Source organism: Artemia sp. Qi Xiang Cuo, chromosome 5 (assembly GCF_049724085.1).
Source record: "Artemia sp. Qi Xiang Cuo chromosome 5, ASM4972408v1, whole genome shotgun sequence".
Classification (NCBI taxonomy): Eukaryota; Metazoa; Arthropoda; class Branchiopoda; order Anostraca; family Artemiidae; genus Artemia; species Artemia sp. Qi Xiang Cuo.
The window spans coordinates 38,041,844-38,063,527 of NC_142798.1; the positions used below are offsets into that span (position 1 = coordinate 38,041,844).

General features: G+C 33.9%; 1 protein-coding gene across 1 annotated transcript in view; it reads left to right on the forward strand.

The window, feature by feature from the left end:
• SdhA (succinate dehydrogenase, subunit A (flavoprotein)) overlaps positions 1-21,684 on the forward strand; it is a 48,849-nt gene that overhangs the window by 10,428 nt on the left and 16,737 nt on the right. Inside the window, exons 2-7 of the mRNA XM_089089557.1 lie at positions 178-395; positions 9,702-9,896; positions 13,949-14,141; positions 16,193-16,331; positions 17,928-18,157; positions 19,885-20,019. Coding sequence (XP_088945683.1) covers positions 178-395; positions 9,702-9,896; positions 13,949-14,141; positions 16,193-16,331; positions 17,928-18,157; positions 19,885-20,019 — 1,110 coding nt within the window. The remainder of the gene's footprint in view (positions 1-177; positions 396-9,701; positions 9,897-13,948; positions 14,142-16,192; positions 16,332-17,927; positions 18,158-19,884; positions 20,020-21,684) is intronic.

Below are 21,684 nucleotides of genomic sequence, written 5' to 3' on the forward strand. Positions count from 1 at the left end.
CTTTTTGTCTTGTTTCATGCTAAGCTGAAAGAAACTAACAAAAAAAAAGTTCTATAATGTGCCAATGAATGAACAATGTGAGTGGTAGGGGATATATCATACAAGTACCCCATAACAGTCTTTCATTTCTGGAATCAAATAAGATTAAATTGAAGCTATTTATGTTTTGACTTTCAGTCAAAAAGAGACTACACAATAATTGATCACACTTATGATGCAGTGGTTGTTGGTGCTGGTGGTGCAGGCCTTCGAGCTGCATTTGGTCTAGTACAAGAAGGTTTTAAAACAGCGGTTGTTACAAAACTATTTCCAACTCGTTCTCATACTGTTGCTGCACAAGGAGGTATCAATGCTGCCCTTGGAAATATGGAAAGTGATGATTGGAGGTGGCATATGTAAGTAGTTTCATATGAAAATGATATTTTTGTGAATTTCTTCTCTAGGATTGTCTTAGTGTTATTCTAATTCAAGAAATTAAATAAAAAAAACAAGTTTCTTTAAGTGAAAATAAGGAGCAACATTAGAAATTAAAACAAACAGAAATTATTCCGTATATGAAAGGGGCTGTCCCCTCCTCAATGCGCTAAAGTTTTTTTTTGTTTTAAAAAATAAAGTTTTGTGACAGAGTCAAACTTTAGCATAAAGAGCGAGGCGTTGAGAAGGGAACAGCCCCTTTCATATATGTAATAATTTCTGTTCGTTTTAAATTTTAATGTTGCTCCTTACTTTCACTTAAAAAAACTTGTTTTTTTTTTTATTTCTGAACGTTTTTTAATTAATGCAGCTTTGATTTTGGCTCACCATAAATGAATAATTAGAATGAAATTTGCATATTAATTTTACTTGTTTCGGCTAAATGGCTTTCTCGAAATTATTTTCTGACATAACTTACGAATTAACTTATGTAACGAACTTCTATATTTGTATGTTTTTATTACGTATATTAGGGAGTCTCTAGTCTGTACCTCGCTCTTTACGCTAAAGTTCGAATTTTGTTCGAACCACAAACCCCTGAATCACAAATGCCGGTTAATTAGAATAGATAGCTCTTTTGAAAGTACTAAAAAAAACTTTAGTATAAAGGGCGAGGTATTGACTAGGGGGCGAACCCCCTCATATACGTAATAATCTCTGTTTGTTTTAAGTTTTAATGTTGCTCCTTACTTTCAGTTGAAAAAACTTGTTTATTTAATTTCTGATCTTTTTTTAAATAATGCTGGGAAATCCGGCGCCCCCTTCACAGAAATGTCCCTTCCCCCAAGGAAACATCCTCCATAGAAAAATACTACCCCGTAATTCTTCCTCCAACCCTTTCCCCCACCAAAAAAAAATTCTTCCTGAAATGTCTGTATACTTTCCATTAACCAATACTGTATGTAAACAATGGGCAAAGTTCATAACTTGCAGCCCTTCCCCTGGGAACTGTTGGGGATTAAGTCATCCTCAAAGACAATTTTCGGCTATGCTGAACAAAATGGCTATCTCAAAATTTTGATTGGGTGACTTCGGGAAAAATGAGCGGGGGAGGGATCCAAGTTGCCCTCCAATTTTTTTGGTCACTTAAAAAGAACACTAGAACTTTTAATTTCCATTCAAATGACCCCTTTCCCGATATTCTAGGACTAGTGGATTGATACAATCAACCCTGCGGAAATAAAAAAAAAAAAAAAAAAAAAAAAAAAAAAAAAAAAACATGCATCGATCTTTCTTCTGGCAAATATACAAAATTCCACATTTTTGCAGATAGGAGTTTTATAAGTGTCACCATGTCTGTTTCCACAATAGACTCACTAAAAAATCACTACGGTACCACAAAAATGTCATAGTTATTTGTACATAAAGATTTCGTGAAAGCTTCTCTTGATAGCTGGATTAGCTGGATCTTTCTTCTGGCAAAAAAATACAAAATTCCACATTTTTGCAGATAGGAGCTTGAAACTTCTATAGTAGGGTTCTGATACGCTGAATCTGATGGTGTGATTCTCATTAAAGTCGTATGACATTTAGAGGTTGTTTCCCCCTTTTTTCGAAAATAAGACAAATTTTCTTAGGCGCGTAACTTTTAATTGGTAATACTAAACTTGATGAAACGTGTGTATTTGAAATCAGCATAAAAATTTGATTCTTTTGATGTATCTATGGGTATCAAAATTACAGTTTTTAGAGTTTTGGTTACTATTGAGCCGGGTTGCTCCTTACTTACAGTTCATTACCACAAACTGTTCGATTGAAAAAGATTGAATGATTAAAGAGGAACAAGAACTGCTGGAAAGTAGAGAAAAATGACACTAACTAGATGAAATAGGAGGGACTGAAAGTCAGAAACCTATTGACAGCAAATAAACAAGAGGTTGAAACAAAGAAATTTGCCAAAAGAGTTTGTATAGAACAATATACACTTAAAAAAAAAAAAACAAAAAAAAACAAGATAAACTGGATTACCAGGTTGTTATTACTATTTTTTGTGTTTTGCATAAATTAATAATGGTTCATAATTTTTTGGGTTTAGAAAATTCTAAAGGGCATAGATAGCAGTCATTTAGAAAAAGCTTAACTTCTTCCTTTGTCAATTTAACAGCAAAGCAAACTTTTCAGTAAGATTATTTAGCCCTTTTCCTTTTACTTCCCTTTGTGGACTACAGAGCTACAGGCCTGATTGTCTCGTCTTTATTATATACATAAAGATACATTTCAGCAGGTCTTTCGTATCAAGGAGCTCAAATATAAGATGATAGATGTCGATTTCTATGCTCTGTGTGCAGGTATAGTTGGCTAGGCTCTTGGCTGATAGTGGGATTTTGTGGTGTTTAAATTATTTTAACAGTTTAGAAAGCAAGGTATGTTGTGCAGACGTCAGCATATTACATTCAAATAGGCAATGGTCAATTGTTTCATTATTCATATTACAATGCCTGCTAAGAGGGGACAGGGGAATTGAAACACTTGAATTAGAAATCTTATATGAGAATGCAAGGAAATTTAGTCCATTTGTTCCAGAACGAATTCTATGATAAATTTTAGAAAGACACTTATTGGGAAAGGGGGAAAGGATAGGATTAATCTTATTAAAATGAATATCTGATAGCCTCCATCGGTAAATGTCTCTAATTGGGATTGGTCTCCCACTTGGCTGGTCAATATTTATAGCATTTTTTGCTATTTCATCAACCTGATGATTGCCACTTATGCCAGAGTGGCTAGGAATGTACTGAAAGTAAGTTTTTATGCCACTTGAAGCAAGATTATCAATAATACTGTGACAATGATAAGTGTCAATGTCCAACTTATATTCAGGAGCTGAGGCCAGCAACTCAAGGCATGATAAAGAGTCGGAATAGATGATAATATTATTCGATTTTTCAATCAAAGATTCGTTTTGCTTAAGGTGTTCTAATGCCATGATTATGGCATTTAACTCAGCAGAAATTATAGATAAATTATTAAATAATCTCTCTCCCATTGCAATTTTAAGGTGAGGAAGGAAAACACCACTTGCAACCTTCTCATTCATTTTTGACCCATCAAAAAATATTTGGAAGTGATTTTTATAAGTAATTGTATTAAGTTCTGCAAATTTTTTCTGGACAAAAGCAATTGGGGTTAAATCTTTATTCCATTTTGAAAATTCAGTATTTATTATGGAACATCACCAATTCCATTGAGGGGATTGGGGGAAAGTAGGTGCAATAGACTTTGCTGGTACAGGGAACTTCTTTTGAATATTGGCATAATCATCTGCAATACCTCTATACATGGCTGGATTTCTTAACCAATTATGTAATGTGTGTGATTCAATTTTTGTAAGATGTTTTATAAAGAGAAAGCTACGTCTCTCCCTTATTGTTGTTAATCCACTCTCCATAAGCAGAGACTTGGTGCTTGTGGGTTTCCTAAGACCAAATATGAGACGTATTATATCATTTTGTGTTGTTTCAATTTTTTGCATCTGGGTCTTTGCACATGCACCATAGACAATGAGCCCATAGTCAATATGGGGTCTTATATGTGATTTATAAAACTGGAGTAAGGTTTTCCCCTTACAACCCCAGGGTGTGGAAAGAAGTCTTTTTAGTATATTTGCTTTTCTATAACATTTTTTTCTGGTGTTTGAACTGGGGAGGTGGAAATTAAGTTTTTGGTCAAGCATGAGACCTAGGTAATTAATATTATTATTTTCTGGAATAGTTGTTTTATTTAGAGTTAGTTTTGCATTAACATGGTTTCGCTTCCGGTGAAATTGGATTATTTTTGACTTGGTGGGTGCAATGGGTAAATCTGAATGTTGAGAGAATTTTTCAAACTGGAAAAGTGACTTTTGCAGATTTGACTGTGCTATCTGAAAGGTGTTGCCAGATGACCATAGCACCAGATCATCAGCATATTGTAGATTCGTGTGGGGTAGGTTCATGTCCCAGAGATATAGGGCAAATAGGAGGCAACTGAGGACTGCTCCCTGAGCTAGGCCTTTGGATATTGTCTTTTGGGGTGAAGAGGCTTAACCAACACAAACAATGAAACTTCGCACTTATATGAAGGATTTAATAAAGGATACTAGCTTAGGAGGTACTCCAATGTTTGCAAGTTTATTTAACAGGATTTGGTGGTTCACATTGTCATATGCTCCTTCAAAATCTAGGAAAGCTGCTACTAGGATATTATTATTTGAGAAAGATTCATTTATTGCATTTGTTAGCAAAATGAAAGCATCTGTTGAGAAGTGGTATTTCCTGAATCCAGTTTGAGTGCGTGGGATCATGTTATTATTCTCAACAAACCAGAGGAGTCTGTGATAAATCATTTTCTCCATTATTTTCCCCATCACAGGTGTAATCATTATGGGCCCATAAGACACAGGGTTATCTTTTGGTTTATTTTTCTTTAGGATTGGTAGAAGGGACGAACATTTCCATATATTGGGGAACCTAGAAGATGCCCAAGCGTGATTATAACAATTTAGCAGTTCATGTTTGTATGAAGGTGTGAGATTCTTTATCCATGTAGGGTGTATATTGTCATAGCTGCTGCTAGTTTTGGTCCTAATATGATGTATTGCATTATTCAATTTCTGGATTGAAAATGGATTGGTTATGTACTCGGATCCTGGGCGTGGTTGGTAACTATGATTCATAGGAATTGTGGACAGTTTGCTTTGATTATCTGATGTTAGCTTATTAACAAAAAGAGTTGCAAATAGATTAGCCTTTTCATTATCATTGTCATAATGGGTATTATTATGTATAAGCTCATACAGGAGTGGGTTGGGAGAAGTCTTTTTCCCACATATGTGGCTTATGACTTTATGTATAATTGGCTCATGCATTTCTCTGGAGAGATTATTTGCAAAATTATTCCAGTATTTATATTTAGCATCTATTATAGTCCTTTTTAGATTAGATTCTGCTTGTAATTTTTTTAAATATGTAGTAGGTGTTGGTTTTTTTTATAAATTCTGTCCTAGCTGCCTTTTTTATCCTCCATTTATTTAGGCACTCATTTGTCCACCATGCTTTAGGAATTTGTTTAGGGAATGTTTTCTTAGGTGTTGTCCTGGGAATAGCATGATTAGCTGTATTTATTAGTAAAGATGTCAAGGCTTCAGCATGTGTGTTAACTGTTGTGTTAGAAATGCATGAACTTTGGGTGAAACTTGTAATTTCATCATTTAGCTTATTTTGGAAAATAGACCAATTTGCTTTAGTGTTGATATATTTGGAGGTATGAAATGAAGTTTCAGCAGGTTCATTTAGGGAGCAAACTATAGCAAAGTGGTCTGTACATAGACTATCAATTTTATTTATGTAAATTTTGTTCCAAAAATTTAAAGACACAATTTGTAGGTCAATTGTGGAGAATTTGCCACTTTTGGGGTTAAAATAGGTATTCAGGTTTGGAGGGGCAGCAACAGCTAATTCATTTTTATTTGAAGTCATATACTCAATAAATTTAACAGCTTTATTTGCTGGTTTATTCCCCCACAAAAGGCTGTGGGCATTGAAATCACCACAAATAATGATATTTTTTAACATATTAGAATTATTTATATAATTAAAGAAATCCTTGGCATCTGTAGTTTGGCCATTAGGGTTATAAAAGCTTATTATGTAGGTTTTTAAATTATTCAGCCAAACACTTATACCAATTACATCAACATCATTTTCAAAATCTGGAAATTTGATGCCACAAAATTTTATATTATTATTAACTAATAAAGCTATACCACCTCCTTTTCTCTCTGAAGATCTATCCTTTCTCAGGATAGTATATCCCAGAGACTTAATTTTTTGATTTTGGGTTAAATGAGTTTCCTGGAGGCAAGCAATATTAATGGAATTATTATTCATACATGATATTAGTTCAGTTAGCTTATTTTCTGTGAGTGATCTTACATTCCATTGGAGTATTGATAAATGTTGTGTTGTTGATTTATTCTTCATATGACTGTGTATCAATATTCAGCTTTGTTAAAAGTAAAGAAAGATCTTTTTTTGCTTGAATGAGCATATCATCTGAGATGTATATTTTTTCCAATTCTGCAATAATTTTTGTTTTCTGTAGTTGATGTATGTTCATGGCCTGAACTGCATTACAGTTTAGAATGAATAAGCATATATTTGGGGATTGCATTTTTGGTAGTGCATCCTGTTTGTTGGTTAAGGGATTGATTCCTGGTAGTGTTTCTGGTTTGTTTCTTCTTGGGAGGGAGGGCCAGGCTGGCCTCATCGCACCGGAAAAGGAGGCTTGTTGGCCTGGTGAGTCCTTCTGAGAGGGATTTGAGCTAGGGGGCTTAGAAGCTGGTGTTTTCTCTGGGGTGCTGGATTCATTGGGGGCATTTGACTTGGGGGTTTTGGTTGGTTTCATTACAGGCTTTATTTGGTATTGTTGGGCAGCATTTGCTTCCATTGCTGCAAAGGGGTATGGGATGGCCTTCTCTGTTGATATTTGGAGTGTTAGAGCTCTTTTCTTGTATGCAGGGCATAATGATTTATTTGTAGATTCATGTGGGCCTTTGCAATTGATGCATGTAGGCTGAGTGTTGTTGCAAGTTGTCAGCTCTTTAGGATGGAAAGATTTACAATTACTAAAATCTTGGAGAATTTCATTGCATTTGTTTGTCGTGTGTCCCAGTTTGAAACACTTCTGACACTGAATAGGCTTAGGTTTGTATTCCTTGTGTGGTTTGATTTGCCCAAATAGGAATAATTTTTCTGGGATATCAATTTTATCCTTTAGTATGAATAAGAAGGATCTACTAGTTTTTAGGCCATTCGAGTTAGGTTTTCCAAGTTGGGTAACATCCTCAACTGGGATTATGTTTCCAGCCCTATCTGAGAGCCCTTCTTTTAACTCCTGAGTAGATATCTCTGGGGGAACATTATAAACTACTATTTTTGTTGGTGATTGTTTTGGGTTCCAATTAGATGCACTAATTGGGGTATTCAGAAGGGATTTAAGGTTAATTATTGTATCTGCTGATTTCTGATCTTCTACAGCTATTAGCAGAGATCCATCACGGTTGATGTTAAGAGAGAACATTGATTTTAGCAATTTAAAAATTGCAACTCTTATTGCATTGATCATTTTTATTTCAAAGGGGGTAGGAATAATTTTAAGTTAATTTCCTAAGTTTTTGGAGGGAGATTCTTGGGCAGGGAGAGGGGAAATGCTGTTAATTGGGGAGATTTTTATACTTTTTTTAGGACTTCTAGAAAGGACCTCTTGAAACCCATTATCATTGATTATGGTTACATTAGCCCTTACACTTATCATGGTCCTATTTTCCGAATTGGAGCTATCATTAGAACTTTGAGATAGGGTGCTTGACCAGCCAGGATGGGTATCTTTCACTATGACATTTTCACTGGAATTTGATTTGGGATCTGGGGGGACTTTTTTTTTGGAGGACTTCTAATCATTGCCTATTCGAAAAAGCTTTAAAACACAAAAATAAAACTAAAAACAAGAAGGAAGAATCGATGATATCAAACCATCTGCTCTATATTATGGGGAGGGTAAACACCACAGTATAGCCCTGAGGATGACTTGAGCAGAATTGGTTTAGTACAACTGCTGTTTAGAAGAAATAATAATCACAAGAAAATATATTTCAATTTTCTTAAGAGGTTGCTGTTGCTGTTGAAAGCGTCATGAAAAAACAAAAAAAAAACACAAGATAAACTGGATTACCAGGTTGTTATTACTATTTTTTTGTGTTTTGCATAAATTAATAATGGTTCATAATTTTTTGGGTTTAGAAAATTCTAGAGGGTATAGATAGCAGTCATTTAGAAAAAGCTTAACTTTTCTAATCTTGTCCCGTTTGCTTGTTTCTTTCTTAAAGTCTCTCCTTCTCTTTTTGAAAAAGTTTGTCACAATTTTTGTGCCTGACTAGACATATCATTTCAAGTGGGAATGAAACAAGATGAATGGGACTTTGAGAAGCACTGCTGTTTAGTGTTATTTCAGGATTGACAAAGAAGCCTTGCTAAATGGTTTTTCAGTTCTGTCTTTGTATTCATGTAAACTGTTTCGGTTTTGAAGGGGATGTCCAAAATTGGTGAAAAATATTGGGAGAGGTGAAGGGAGCTGCTGAAATCCATCAAAGAGTTTTACACTCATTGCTGCAAGTGCAAGCACTTCATTGATTCTCCAACACTGTTATTACAGACTGAAAGTTTTACTATCATCTGTGTGTATGTCTGATCTTACCATAATCGCTGAACTTCTGTGCCTATTGTGAAGAGTAAATTTTTTGTGATCCTAGAACGTCAAAATAGAGGGTGTTTTCAATCATCCTGTAGATTTTTAATCGCATATATATCTTAGCATTCTAAAAATATTGAAGCTAAGGCCCCATCTATTGAATAAGCTTTGTGAAATTTTATTCAGATACATGGTTTAATTTTGTAACAGCCCAAAGCAATGGTTTCCATTTTGGTTTATGTGTAATTTAACAGAATTTAAAACTAACAGTAGGCTTTTTCTGTAACTTTTATATTGATGCAGTAGTGTCAATTCATAGTAATTGAGGGAGTGGGGTAAAATGTATTTTTTCCATTATCTAGGGGGGGCAAATTTGTTGTTTGTTTTCAACGAAAATACCAAAAAGAGCACTTTTCAACGGAAATACAGCCAGAAAGGGGATGTTCAAAATATATGGGGGGACACGGGCTCCTTGCCCTCAATTGAACTCTCTGCATTATGTTTTGCACAAGAGTAGCATTGTCAGCAAATGAGTTAGCGAAATCATTTAAAGTCGTTAATTTAAACATAATGTAGCTTCACTCTTTTATTGCAATTGCCTATTTATATCACTATTAAAGAGATTGGAATGTAAAAATTTTATTTATGGGAATATCACAAACGTTTTGTATAAGAATATAAAGGCTTGTAATTGATATACTTCAAAGTCATAAACTCTATATCTTGATCAATCTTCAAAACTTGCAACGGCTGCACAAAATCATAACACGTTCCAAACAATAAAGCGTTGAGCAATTATTAAGTTACATGGTTGCATTGCAAAAAAAAAAAAAAAAAAAAAAAAAAAAAAAAAAAAAAAAAAAAAAGACATACAGTGATATCTCTTGTTTAACCAGTTGATTCAGGATGTTTTGATTTCGACTTAAAATTGGTTTTGTTGGAAAAGTGTTTCTAATATGAACTTCCATATCCAACTATTATTATTTATGCTTTAATTTAAGGTACGACACTGTCAAGGGTTCCGATTGGCTCGGGGATCAGGATGCCATTCATTACATGACAAGAGAAGCACCAGAAGCTGTTGTTGAATTAGAGAATTATGGCATGCCATTCAGTCGAACTTCAGATGGCAAGATCTACCAGAGAGCTTTTGGTGGGCAGTCTTACAATTTTGGAAAGGGGGGGCAGGCACACAGGTATATCAATTCTTTTTCTTTTTTACATCACGTAAACACACTATGGTGACCTGAGAGTGTAATCAACCTCTTCTCTAAGAAACCAAAATTTGTTGGTTTTCTGTCAATTAGCAAAATATTTCCCACTTTCGAATGCTCAAAATGAGAACTGTACAATCCTCTATTGCTTAGCAATAGAAATTCGGTTTCATCCTAATTAACCACTTCTCCTAACAGGTAAATTAGCCTATCCTACTTATTGGTTTTCACTGTCAATAACGGTTGAAGAAAAAATTAAGCAGATACAATTTCATTAACTGGACTTAAAGCTTTTGTAAAGGAGTGTTCTGAACTTTTGATGGTATTTCTCTCAGAATGGGTTTTCTACCAGAAGGACATGTTTGCTCTCATGTCTTGATGTCTGAGGAGTTTCTAAAAGAAATACACGCGCTAACAACTAATGAGAAAAAACAAGAAAGAAAGAGCTAGCCTCAGGGGTTTGTGTTCCCGTTGACCTGTGGTACATATGCCACCTCGGGTTGACAATGAACTAGTTAGTATGTGCAAAAAAACAGTCTTTATATCAACCAAAACCTGACCATTTACAGCATTCAAATTTCGTTCAACGCATATTTAGTTTTCTCTCTCTCTACCCCATATTTTTGGCTTTATTATTCACTTCTAATTTACAGAAATAGTCATTATGAGAACCACAAATAGAGTAATTAAAATAGAAGTTGCATTTTATCGAAAGCCTTCCCTAGAGGCTTTTAGAATAATTCACCTTCGAAAGAAGATGTACCAAAAAGTGAGTACTTCTGTCCTAGCCTACAATCTCAAACTTACAATTTATATAACCATTGAAGAGGTTCTCTTAATTTTTTTTTTTTTTATGAAAGAGTCATTGTGTTTTCTTAGAAATAGTTTAACACACATTAAAGGAAAATTGATTTCGAATAATTATTTATGAACTTTTTGCTTAAATTAAAAAAAACTTTCCGAAAAATAAGTTTTTCAAAGAAAAGTAAAGGCCATTTTAAAGTTAACCTCAGGAAATACAAATACCTGTTAAAATTCAAACTCAAAACGACCAGTAATTACTATTAAAGAATAAATGAAACCAAAAACGAACAGAAATTAAGTAAACAATCATAGCAAAAAACTTACAAGTAATAATATAAATGAATAAATAGATCTTAAAGCGAGTAATGCTTAGATTGAATATGAAAATATAGTTTAGAACAAAAAGAAATATTTTGCTATTAAAGTATAAATGAAAATTAAAACGAACAAAAATTAAATAAACAATCCATGCGAACAAATATACAATATATATTATTGTAAATGAATAAATAAATCTTAAAACAAGTGAAACTTAAAAAGAATATGCAAATCAAGTTTGAATCGATTAAAAGTAATTCCAGACAAGAGTTTTGTTATCGCCTCAATTCAGAAGCCTAAGACCTACTGTGTCATTGGTGCTTTATGGAAAACAATTATTTGAAATGTTTTTACTTTTGTAACTTTAACAAATACAAAATGATTTAGTACTTTAGGGAATAAATATCAGTATATGTATATTGAATTGACAATGCACATTTTTTTCAGTAAACTCATTTGAATTTTTTTTCAGTAAAGTACAAATTATATTCTGGCTTTTAGAAAGCATTTTGAACCCTACTCACATTAATTTATGCTCGTTACTCTAATATTTATTTTAATTTTTGTTCGTTTTGGGTTTCATTTATATATTGATACTGATTTTGGGTAGTTGTATGCTTGGTAGATTATATGATAGTCCGGACGCCAGGTGTTGAAAATGTGAACCACACCACGAAGGAATGGGGCTGCGAGAATTAGCCTACCCTCCACCCCCTAAATTGACCATGCGGATTCAAAAATACCAATGGCACTTGCTTGCGAGTGGTGGAACACTCCGAAACTTGACATTTTATTATATTTTGGTGTTTGATGCAAGAAAATACATGTTTCACAAAGTGTGAGGTGCAGTTTTCCGCTCAAATAGAAATGCCTAGAAGCCATAGAATGTTTTCATAACAAACTAACACGATTAGTTAAAAAAAATGGCAAAACTTTATGAGTCTTGAACAGTCTTGGAAAGTATAAACAAAATCAAATTGAATATTAGATATATATTAATTGTTGAAAGATCAATCTGTTCAAGTTTTTTTTTCACTGTAATTTTTATTTTCATTTCCAATGCTGTAAGAACTGGAAAATAATAAATTTGTAATATAAGAGTAATTCGTTTTCAGTGAAGCACCAATGACGCAGAAGGGTTTAGGTTTTTACAGTTAAAGAAGGGTGCAGTATCCAAATTTTGCTTGTAGTGAAACTACATTTGTCTTGACTAATCTTTAAAAGAACTAATATATTAAACTGAATATTTGATGCATAATGATATTAATTGCTAAAAGCTCATCAGTTCAAAATTTTACTGTAATTTTAATATTTATTTTCAATATTAAGTACAAAAGAAAACATTTGTAATATAATTCGTTTTCAGTAAAGCGCCAATGACGCAGTAGGTTTTAGGCTTCTGCAGTGAGACCATACCCAAACTCTTGTTTGTAGGTATTTTTATTCGATTCAAACTTGATTTGAATATTCAATTTAAGTTTCACTCGTTTTAAGATTTAATTATTCATTTACATTAATAGATTGTATGTTTGTTCGCATTGATTGTTTATTTAATTTCTGTTCGTTTTAAGTTTCATTTAAAACTTAAAACCTTTGCCCTGAGGGTTGTGGGGGATTGTCCTCCTCAAAAATATATTTTCTATCTGGAAATCAACTACGCTGAACAAAATGGCTAACACCAAATTTGGATGAGATATGTTTGGGCAAGGATGAGCGAGGGGGGTGGGCTAGTTATCCTCCAATCACTTCCGACTATTAAAAAGGACACTAGCCCTTTGAATTTCCAATTGAATGTGCCTGTTTTTAAATTTCTACGAAAACGCCTCCTACAAAAGCCTTAATGCCCCCAGGGCATAACTTAAAACCTAGTTGCCCTCCTTTGTTCTAGTTGCCCTCCAATCACTTTCGACTATTAAAAGGGCACTAGAACTCTCGATTTCCAATCGAATGAGCCCCCTTTGAAGTTTCTACGACGACCCCTTCCATATGAAGTGCCTCTGGGGAAAAAAATAGTAATAATAAAACATTGGAGCCGTATGGCCTTTACTATAGGCAACGCTACAGCGTTGCCTCTGATATCTTGTATTTTGTCCCGAAAATCGGACTAATATTAAACACCCTAAAGAACACCCTTTACGGTCAATCATTTTGATCAAAAGCTTTCGTCAATCAATTGATTAAGGCATGATTGACCATCTAGTAACCTGTTTGACGCTTGAGTCAAGCGTTAACGGTGATTGATAGAAAGTTTGGATGACTCAATCGGTTCCTAGACGGTCAATCATGCTTTAATTATTTGATTGACGGAAGCTTTTGATCAAAATGATTGACCGTCTAGGGTGTCCTTGATTATTTCTCAGGAATAAAATAGACTGGAAATGACAACGCAGAAGACCTTAATTAGGGTGAAAATTCATATTACACCCAATATCTTTAAACTTGTGATTCTGAGTGATTGATTGCTCTATTTCATTTTCTATTTCTCAGTCGAGTTTCAAGGTAATCGAGGTTTTTGGGTTTCCTGGTAGCACATATTTTTCATTTACTTGAAAGCCTTAATAAAACAGCACTTGCTTGAAAAAATATGTTCAAAAAATAACCCAAGAGTCATTTTTCCGTGTTTTTTTATGTTTTGATTTTTAGTGTTCATTTTAATGTAGGTATCCCTTAAAATCTAGGTTTTGTAACTTGATACCTTTCGATTTTATCTGGCAGAGAGGAATTAGGGCATTATGATCTTAGAAAAGAAGATCGAATCATGAATATTGTTTGATTGAAACGGCCTGCAAAAGTATTTGTACTCAATTGTTTCTTTGCACTTAATAACTAAATTTATAGTTAATTTTCTTAAGGTACTACAGTTTTATGGTTGTTTTTGGTTGTTCTAAATTTCTTTTGGCACTTCAATTCAGGTGCTGCTGCGTGGCTGATAGAACTGGTCATTCCCTGTTGCATACTTTGTATGGACAATCTTTACGATACGATTGTAACTACTTCGTCGAATATTTCGCCTTGGATCTTTTAATGGAGGAGGGAGAATGCAGGGGAATCATTGCCATGTGTCTTGAAGATGGCTCCCTTCACCGATTTAGAGCAAAGAATACGGTTAGTGATTTTTTTTTTTAACGAATATGTGTTATAAAAATGAAAATATAGTAAAAAAAAGATATCGCACTAGCTTCAACTGTTGAAAGAGCAAAAAGCAAATTTTAACAAACGGGAAATTATATCCTATTCGTCATTATTCAAAAAGATAATTTGGGGACAAAGTTGGAAGCTAATGCAGAGCTCCCATTGTGCCAATAAAGTCAGTAAACTCTTTTACAAAGTGCATACCCCAAAGTTCGTTCCGTTCACACACGAATTTCACCTATGTTAATATTGGTTACACTTAGCTGGCTTTCGTGAAAAGTTAAAATAAATGTTAACTACTTCCGAACTTAATCAAGCAGACAAACTCACATGAGGGAAACGGTTTATTAACTTTGTTGACGACTTTATTAACCCTATAGTTGTAGTAAGAGCCCACGTGAGGAATCTTAGTTTCGAAATTTAATTTGTCCAAATTTTTTGTTTTAAGATTTTTTTTTTTTTGGTTTAAGATATTGTATTTTTAGTTTTTGGTTTCTTGGGGACTGCCACTAACTTAAGAATTAATCACGATTTGTAAATTATCTAAAATAGATAAAAGCTTTTCATGCCAGAGTATTGTCTTCATTTGGCCCTTTACCTCAAAGCTATCAACAAATTTTTAGGTTTTTTGAGAGACATACAATGGATAATTTAATTGACATTAATTTCCTATGCCATTGATTTTTAAATTTTTGATTTTAGAGTGTACGAGTAGGATAATAATTCAGTTTTTACTTTTCCAAGGATATACATTGTTTGTTTGGTCTGCTCAACATTATCGTCGTTTTCACCATTTGGCTTTTGAGTTTTAGATTTAGCGTTTCTGTAATTAATTGTTCTTCTTACTAACTGATAGCCTGTGATACATAAATGATATAACCACATTTTAGATAATAGTAGAAATAATTCACAATGAGTAGTAAGATCCAATAAAGAGTTAACAAAGAATCTTTGTGTATGCAAATATATTTTTAAATTAGAATTGAAAAGCAATTTAAAGCCTCATTTAGATATTTCACTGTAAATTTTGAAAATATAGATTTTAATTGTTCCACTGTTTGTTTGGCCCAAAAACTACCCTTCAGAGATTGTAAGAGATAAGATTACATAATGCAAAAACAAAGGGAATTCCATCTGCCGAAGTTGTTTTTTGTCTTTCAAGTAACTTAAGAATTTCCGTATTGTTTATTTTTATTGTCTAACCCAGAGTAGGCATTTATTTGTTTTTTTCAATTATTGTTAAATTAAATTTAAGTTTAAAGATGTTAAAGGTGTTGGAGGGGATAATTGTGAGACTATAGTGGATATTAGAGGCTATAGTACTGAGGTGTGGGCATTTCTTATTTCTTTTCTTTGGCTTGCTATTTGGAGTTTGACTAAATATTAAAGGAAGTATTGTCCAAGTATAAATTTCTGGCTCTTTATGCTAATCCAAAATTTCTTGCATGAATTTCAAAATTCTGAAAAACTATCTTTTTCGTGTATGTATGTACACTTTTTTTTGGATTAGGACAAAAAAAAAACACATACTAAAACCAATTTATGTTGAGGTTTGTTTTATATTTGCAGCTTTGATATCCTCGGTGTACGTAAGCTTCAGGTCGCTTATAAAGACGCTATTGTTTTCTGCTTGAACTGCCTTGTTATGTCAGAGTTTTTGCAGATTTTTGTTTGCCCGAGTCAAACTAACCTATCTAGCAATAATTGCTTTTCCGCTTGTGGGTCTTCTGCCATCAGACAATGAGTTTGGATTCGGCATTGTGCCTCTATTTCTGTCTCACCTGGCACCTGGAATTCAGATGCTACTTCGGATATCTTTCGTGGCATGGTAAATGTTGTATGGGCCTCCTGATGTTGGCTTGGCCGTTTGTGTTTTATATTCTTTTTTTTTTCTATTTTCTTGTTTTTTTTACTGGGATAGAAAGTCTTGATTCGAATTCTTCATTTTTTTTTTAAACCTGTGTTTCAGCCATTTTTATGTTTGTGTGAATTTGCTCGAACTAGCTGAGTGATTGAAATTGCAGGTCCTTGCAACTGGCGGATACGGACGGGCTTATTTCTCCTGCACATCTGCTCACACATGCACTGGGGATGGTATGGCCATGGCTACTCGCGCTGGAATCCCGAGCCAGGATCTTGAATTTGTACAGTTCCATCCCACAGGTATCTGTAATCATATTAACGCTTCAAATATATCTGGTTTAAACACAATTATTGTACTACTTTTCACGCTCTCAGAATTGTTAACTCTATGTTCATTTTATTTTTTCAGATTATAATTATTGGGAGGAGTGACGGCTTGGAGTGAAAATCTTAGTTCTAATATCACAAATGAAATGTGGATATTGGATCTGAGCTTTAAACCGGAGGGCCTTTTCCCCATGCCCCCCTACTTGGGGCTCTTTACACATGATATAGAGCGAGTTGTTGTCTCTGCTCTTCTTTGAAAGCTAAACAGATTCCCATGAAAATAGATTGAGTGTGAATAAGTATAAAAGCATTGAATGTATGTATGTCAGTTAGCCTGTTAATACGAAACTTTCCTTTCTCTTGCGGCCAGATTTGCTGCTCCATCAATTGCTTCATGACATGTTGCAAATTTTGGCTTCAATTATTTTCTAACGCATACGAGTAAAAACAAAAACAAGTATTGCATTTAGGTTTTTGCATTAAAGTGTTATTAAAGCTGAAGTTGCAATTACATTAATTTAGATTTTTTTTTTAATATAGAAGTTTATACATATAAAAGAAGAGGTTTGACCTTAAGAATTAAAATTCAACAATTAAAGAGGTTTTCTTTTCATTTATTGTTTTATAAATATTGTAAAAAAAAAAAAAAAAAAAAAATGTTAAGCTAGATGTTTCTATTTTCGAAGTGTGTCCTAGGAAGAAAATCTTTGAAATATAATCTGTCAATTTCTTAGGCCAACAACGGAAGTGTAGCTAACAGTTATTAGAGAAAACAACTAATAAATAATAACATTTGCCTTTTTTTGCACATTCCTTGATTATAATTTGGTTTGATGATGGGACATTTTATTTCCTTTCGTGTTGATATTTTGTTGCATAGTATCTTTTCATGCAAATTTGGCTACTCGGTGCCCATTGCCAATATCAAACTTTTAGGTATTAAGTTTGACGTGTCCTTAAATTCCATATTTTTATTGAAGCCGGATTCTGCCTAGGTTTGGTATCTTCGTCACACTTACATGTGTTGTTTATTTATCTTCTATTGTCGTTTTTATATCTCAGTTACCAAATTTCCAAATCGATTAACATAATAAGATAAGCGACAAAGAAAGTTGAAAAAAATGATGCTATAAAGCTTGAGAATGGTTTGTATATAACCATGCCCAAAACGAAAGGGTGCAACTCTAACTTCTTATGAAAAATTAATTCCCAAGTGAGTAAATCATCTGTACGCTTCTCCAGGGGCGTATTTACTGCTTAGGAGATCGATCATAAAGGGGACAAATTACGTTCAAGTATTTCTAGCTTAAAAACTACCTAACTTAATTTTATATACTGTACACCAACGTAAGCCACGTTATTTCTGATTCTACGCATTTTTGCCTGTGCAAAACCACGAAGAGAAAACTTTTTTTTCACTAAAAACTTAAAAAATCTTTTTTGTCTTCTGTAAAACATGGCAACATGAGAAAATTCCTTCATTTTGGATACAGATATATCTAGTGACTATACAGTTTTACCATGTCAATATTGTTTCGTGTTTACTAAAACCAGTTAATTGATAAATAGGAATCTATGGCGCTGGTTGTCTAATCACTGAAGGATGCAGAGGTGAAGGTGGATTTTTAGTAAATTCAGAAGGGGAACGATTTATGGAGAGATATGCTCCTGTAGCCAAAGATTTGGCTTCGCGTGACGTTGTATCAAGATCCATGACTCTTGAAATTCTGGAGGGCCGTGGATGTGGACCAGAAAAGGATCACGTCTACCTTCAATTGCATCACCTTCCACCTGAGCAGGTAAAGCATTTAATCTTCTTTGCTACCATCAGCAGGCAGCTACTGTACTGTCTTTATTTCTATTATAGCTGTTATGAATAGTTCTAGTTCAAACAGTTTAGCCTATCTTAATTTATATATTCTTGTGAAAAAATTGAATACAGTTTCGACCACTAACTATGTGCGCAAAGAAGATAAGGAGGGGGTCTTGTCCCTAATATTGTTCTGTAGGTCTTCCTCAGTAAATTTAAACCTGAAAATAGTGGGTGGTTTTGGACCGCTCCCACCCGAAAAAAGCTTCTGACTGGGCTGAATATATATTTGTATATATTTAACATGCGAAATTAATTCCTGTTTTAAGGCCACACCGAGAAGTTAGAAATTGTTCAAAGGGTTGTGAAAAACACTCTAGTTAATCAAAAATAATATAAATAATCCAGATTAAATCTCTCAATCAGCAGCACGAATCATTCATCTAAGCAATTTAATTGAATCTTCCATTATAATCATGCATGTTTATCAATAGCTATAAGGAATAATGGCGCTAAAATCATGCTTTCTATGCTTTCATGCTTTCTAAGTGTTTCTTTAATTACTCTCTTAGAAGAAGAAATATTACCAATATGTTATTTTGAGCCAGATGGTTCTCACCTCTGATCTGCCATTGAAGCAAAGAAAACTTCAACCGGGCTTAAACAATTTATGAGATACTAATCTATGCAGAGAACCTAGTATTGCAATCGTGGGCCAAAGCACTGAGATTTGCTAAAATATCGACATGTATGAGGTGTATACCATATTTAGCCGAAAAATACGCGAAAATGTGTAAAAATTCCGTAATCTGGAAACTGGCTGAACCTTTGCACACCGAATTCCGGAGTTGTAGACCACCCAAAAACCGATTTTTTTTTTTTTTTTTTTTTTTTTTTTTTTTTTTTTTTTAAGAGAACAACGGAAAATTGACCCGTAGGAATTTTAACAATAGTTTAATGCACTATTTTCCAAAAATAATCAGTTGAAAAATTGTCGCTGAACTCTTGCAAATAAAAAAGAGCTGGTAAATTGTATGTTCGACAGGATGTAAACTCTCTCTTAAAGATCTTCTGTCTTTTTATTGAATAATAATGCTCGTTTTTTTTTTCGAAGTAATTCAAGATCGAAATAAGAGGAAAAAATGGAAGATTTTAAGGTAATTAATGCCAGAATGTTAAGGGGATTCGACACAACCTGTCTTGCTAGGATAACAATATTAGATGCATCAGGCGGTCATCAGAAGGCAGTTAGGCTGCTTTCATTCACTACAAGACTTTCCTAGGAAGTATTGATTATTTAATTGTATTATTTTTGTCAGCTTTTTGTGAAAGAGCCTCTGTGCAACAATTCAGCTTCAATTATTTTTAATGATCAGTTTAGGAGTCAATTCAACTTGTTCAAGTTTTGTTGTGTTAGCCAACTTTTTTTATAGCTCTATTTTACGGATGCTAATGTCAATAACAGTGTTACGATTGAAAAGAAAGTCAGTCATTTGTAAAAACCAGAAAAATATAAATCCAGCCTATTTTGGTTTTATAAGAGCTACTATTTATGATGAAATAAAAATCGGTAGTTGAAAATCTGCAATGTAATATGGAAAATAATTGTCTCACTATTCTGAAAATTTGGTATTTTTGAGTTGTGACACTTCTTAAATATTTACGTTGCATAAAAAAATTTCGTTCAAAATGTCCTATTAATATTTTGTTTTCCAGCTTGCCCAAAGACTACCAGGTATTTCTGAGACAGCAATGATTTTTGCCGGTGTAGATGTCACCAGGGAGCCAATCCCAGTGCTACCAACTGTTCATTATAACATGGGTGGAACTCCCACTAACTACAAGGGCCAGGTAATTAATTTTTCCTTTTCATTAACCTGCTTGATAAACTGTTGTATAATTGTTATAAGCAGGGGTAGTGAGGGGTGCCCCCCCCCCAGCTTTTTTGACATTCGGTAAAATTTTCGCCGATGGCGAAAATTTCGTCAGAAATTTTGCAAAATCGGCCGAAATTTAGCAAAAATCTGGATTTCTGCAGAAAATTCGGTACAAATCAGGTAGCAATTCGGTAAAATTTACGAAGATTTCCCCCTGAATAAAACGAACATCGTGACGCCCTTGGTTATAAGTTGTTGTAAAAGGTTTTGAAACGATATAAATAGGGTTAGAGCCTTATCTGAAATTACTGTTACAGGAATTGCAAACCGACAAAAGCCTCTTACTTGCCTCACGAAAACGATAAAAATTGGTTGTTGCTAGCTGCAGTCATTCAGAAAAAAGCCAAAAAAGGAAGCACTGAAAACCAGGCAACCCTTTAAAAGATGGTTTTCATCTTGGGTTTTCTTTGGTTTTGTCTACTTAAACTTTTTTCATTAATATGATGCTACCTTTTTTGTGTATCAACATTGTTAAAATAGAGCTAACGTGCGCTAGGTTTTTTTGTATACTCTCTAGTTATTTTAGTATACCATTTTTTTTATAGCAGAAAAGGTTCAAAATAGTATTTTACTTTAGTTTTTAATCTGAATATTTCTGATTAAAGGCAATTCAGTTAGCACATTGAATTGCCTGGACATCTTTTCTGTTTTCTAGGCTTTTAAGATGTGTAAATTGCCTTACAGAAATATATTACTGAGACCGTACAATGCGTTGACCCAATAATTTAAATAATAGAGGAGAAAAATCAAAAGTTGAAGAGGGAATACCATTGTTTGGTCTTAATTCTGTTTGTCTGGAAGCGTTATATCTATGCATCCTCTTTTCCTCTCATCGTCTCAGGTTGGGTTTGGTGTCCCACAAGGCTCAGTTCCAGGACCAGTTCTGGTCCTTATTATTTTATGACCTTATTGTGGCTATTATAAAGCATATACCACTAGTTTGTTGTCGTCTATGTCACCCCAAATCTTTCTATACCCAGGAATGTAGACATACATCAAAAGATTAAAATACTTTAGTTTCTTTCGCTGATGACAACAACTACGGCACTGCTGACAGATTGGAGCCTGAGATCCGTATCAAATTGATTAGTTGGTCCGAGGGAATAATTCATGGTCCGACGCTTGTTGTCTGTCCTTAAATATTGCTAAGTCAAGTTTTCTCGCGAATTTACCAGGCTTGCCCTAAACTATCTATACCGTTCCTCGGTATTCTTCTTGATGGGGACATCTCCTTCTGCCTTCAGGTTAATATAATTAAAATGAAGATATCGAGGAATCGTGAAATTCTGAGGTAGCTCACGCGTGTAATCCTGGGTCGATTATATTGATTTTGTTTCATCGTTGAATTCAGTCTTATGTTTCTTATTGCGTAGCTATGTGGATGTCAACTTTTTTTTCTCCTTTCTGATGTGGGTTTTTAAGGTATTTGATGTAGTGACAGACCTTTTCGTTGATGCGAATATTTCTGTTAACAAGCCGTTACTTGATTTGACGTCTCTTTATATTTTTACATGTGTGTCTTTCGTTTTTTTTTTTTTTTTTTCATTTACGCAGTATTCTTCCTGCGACTCTTTCTTCT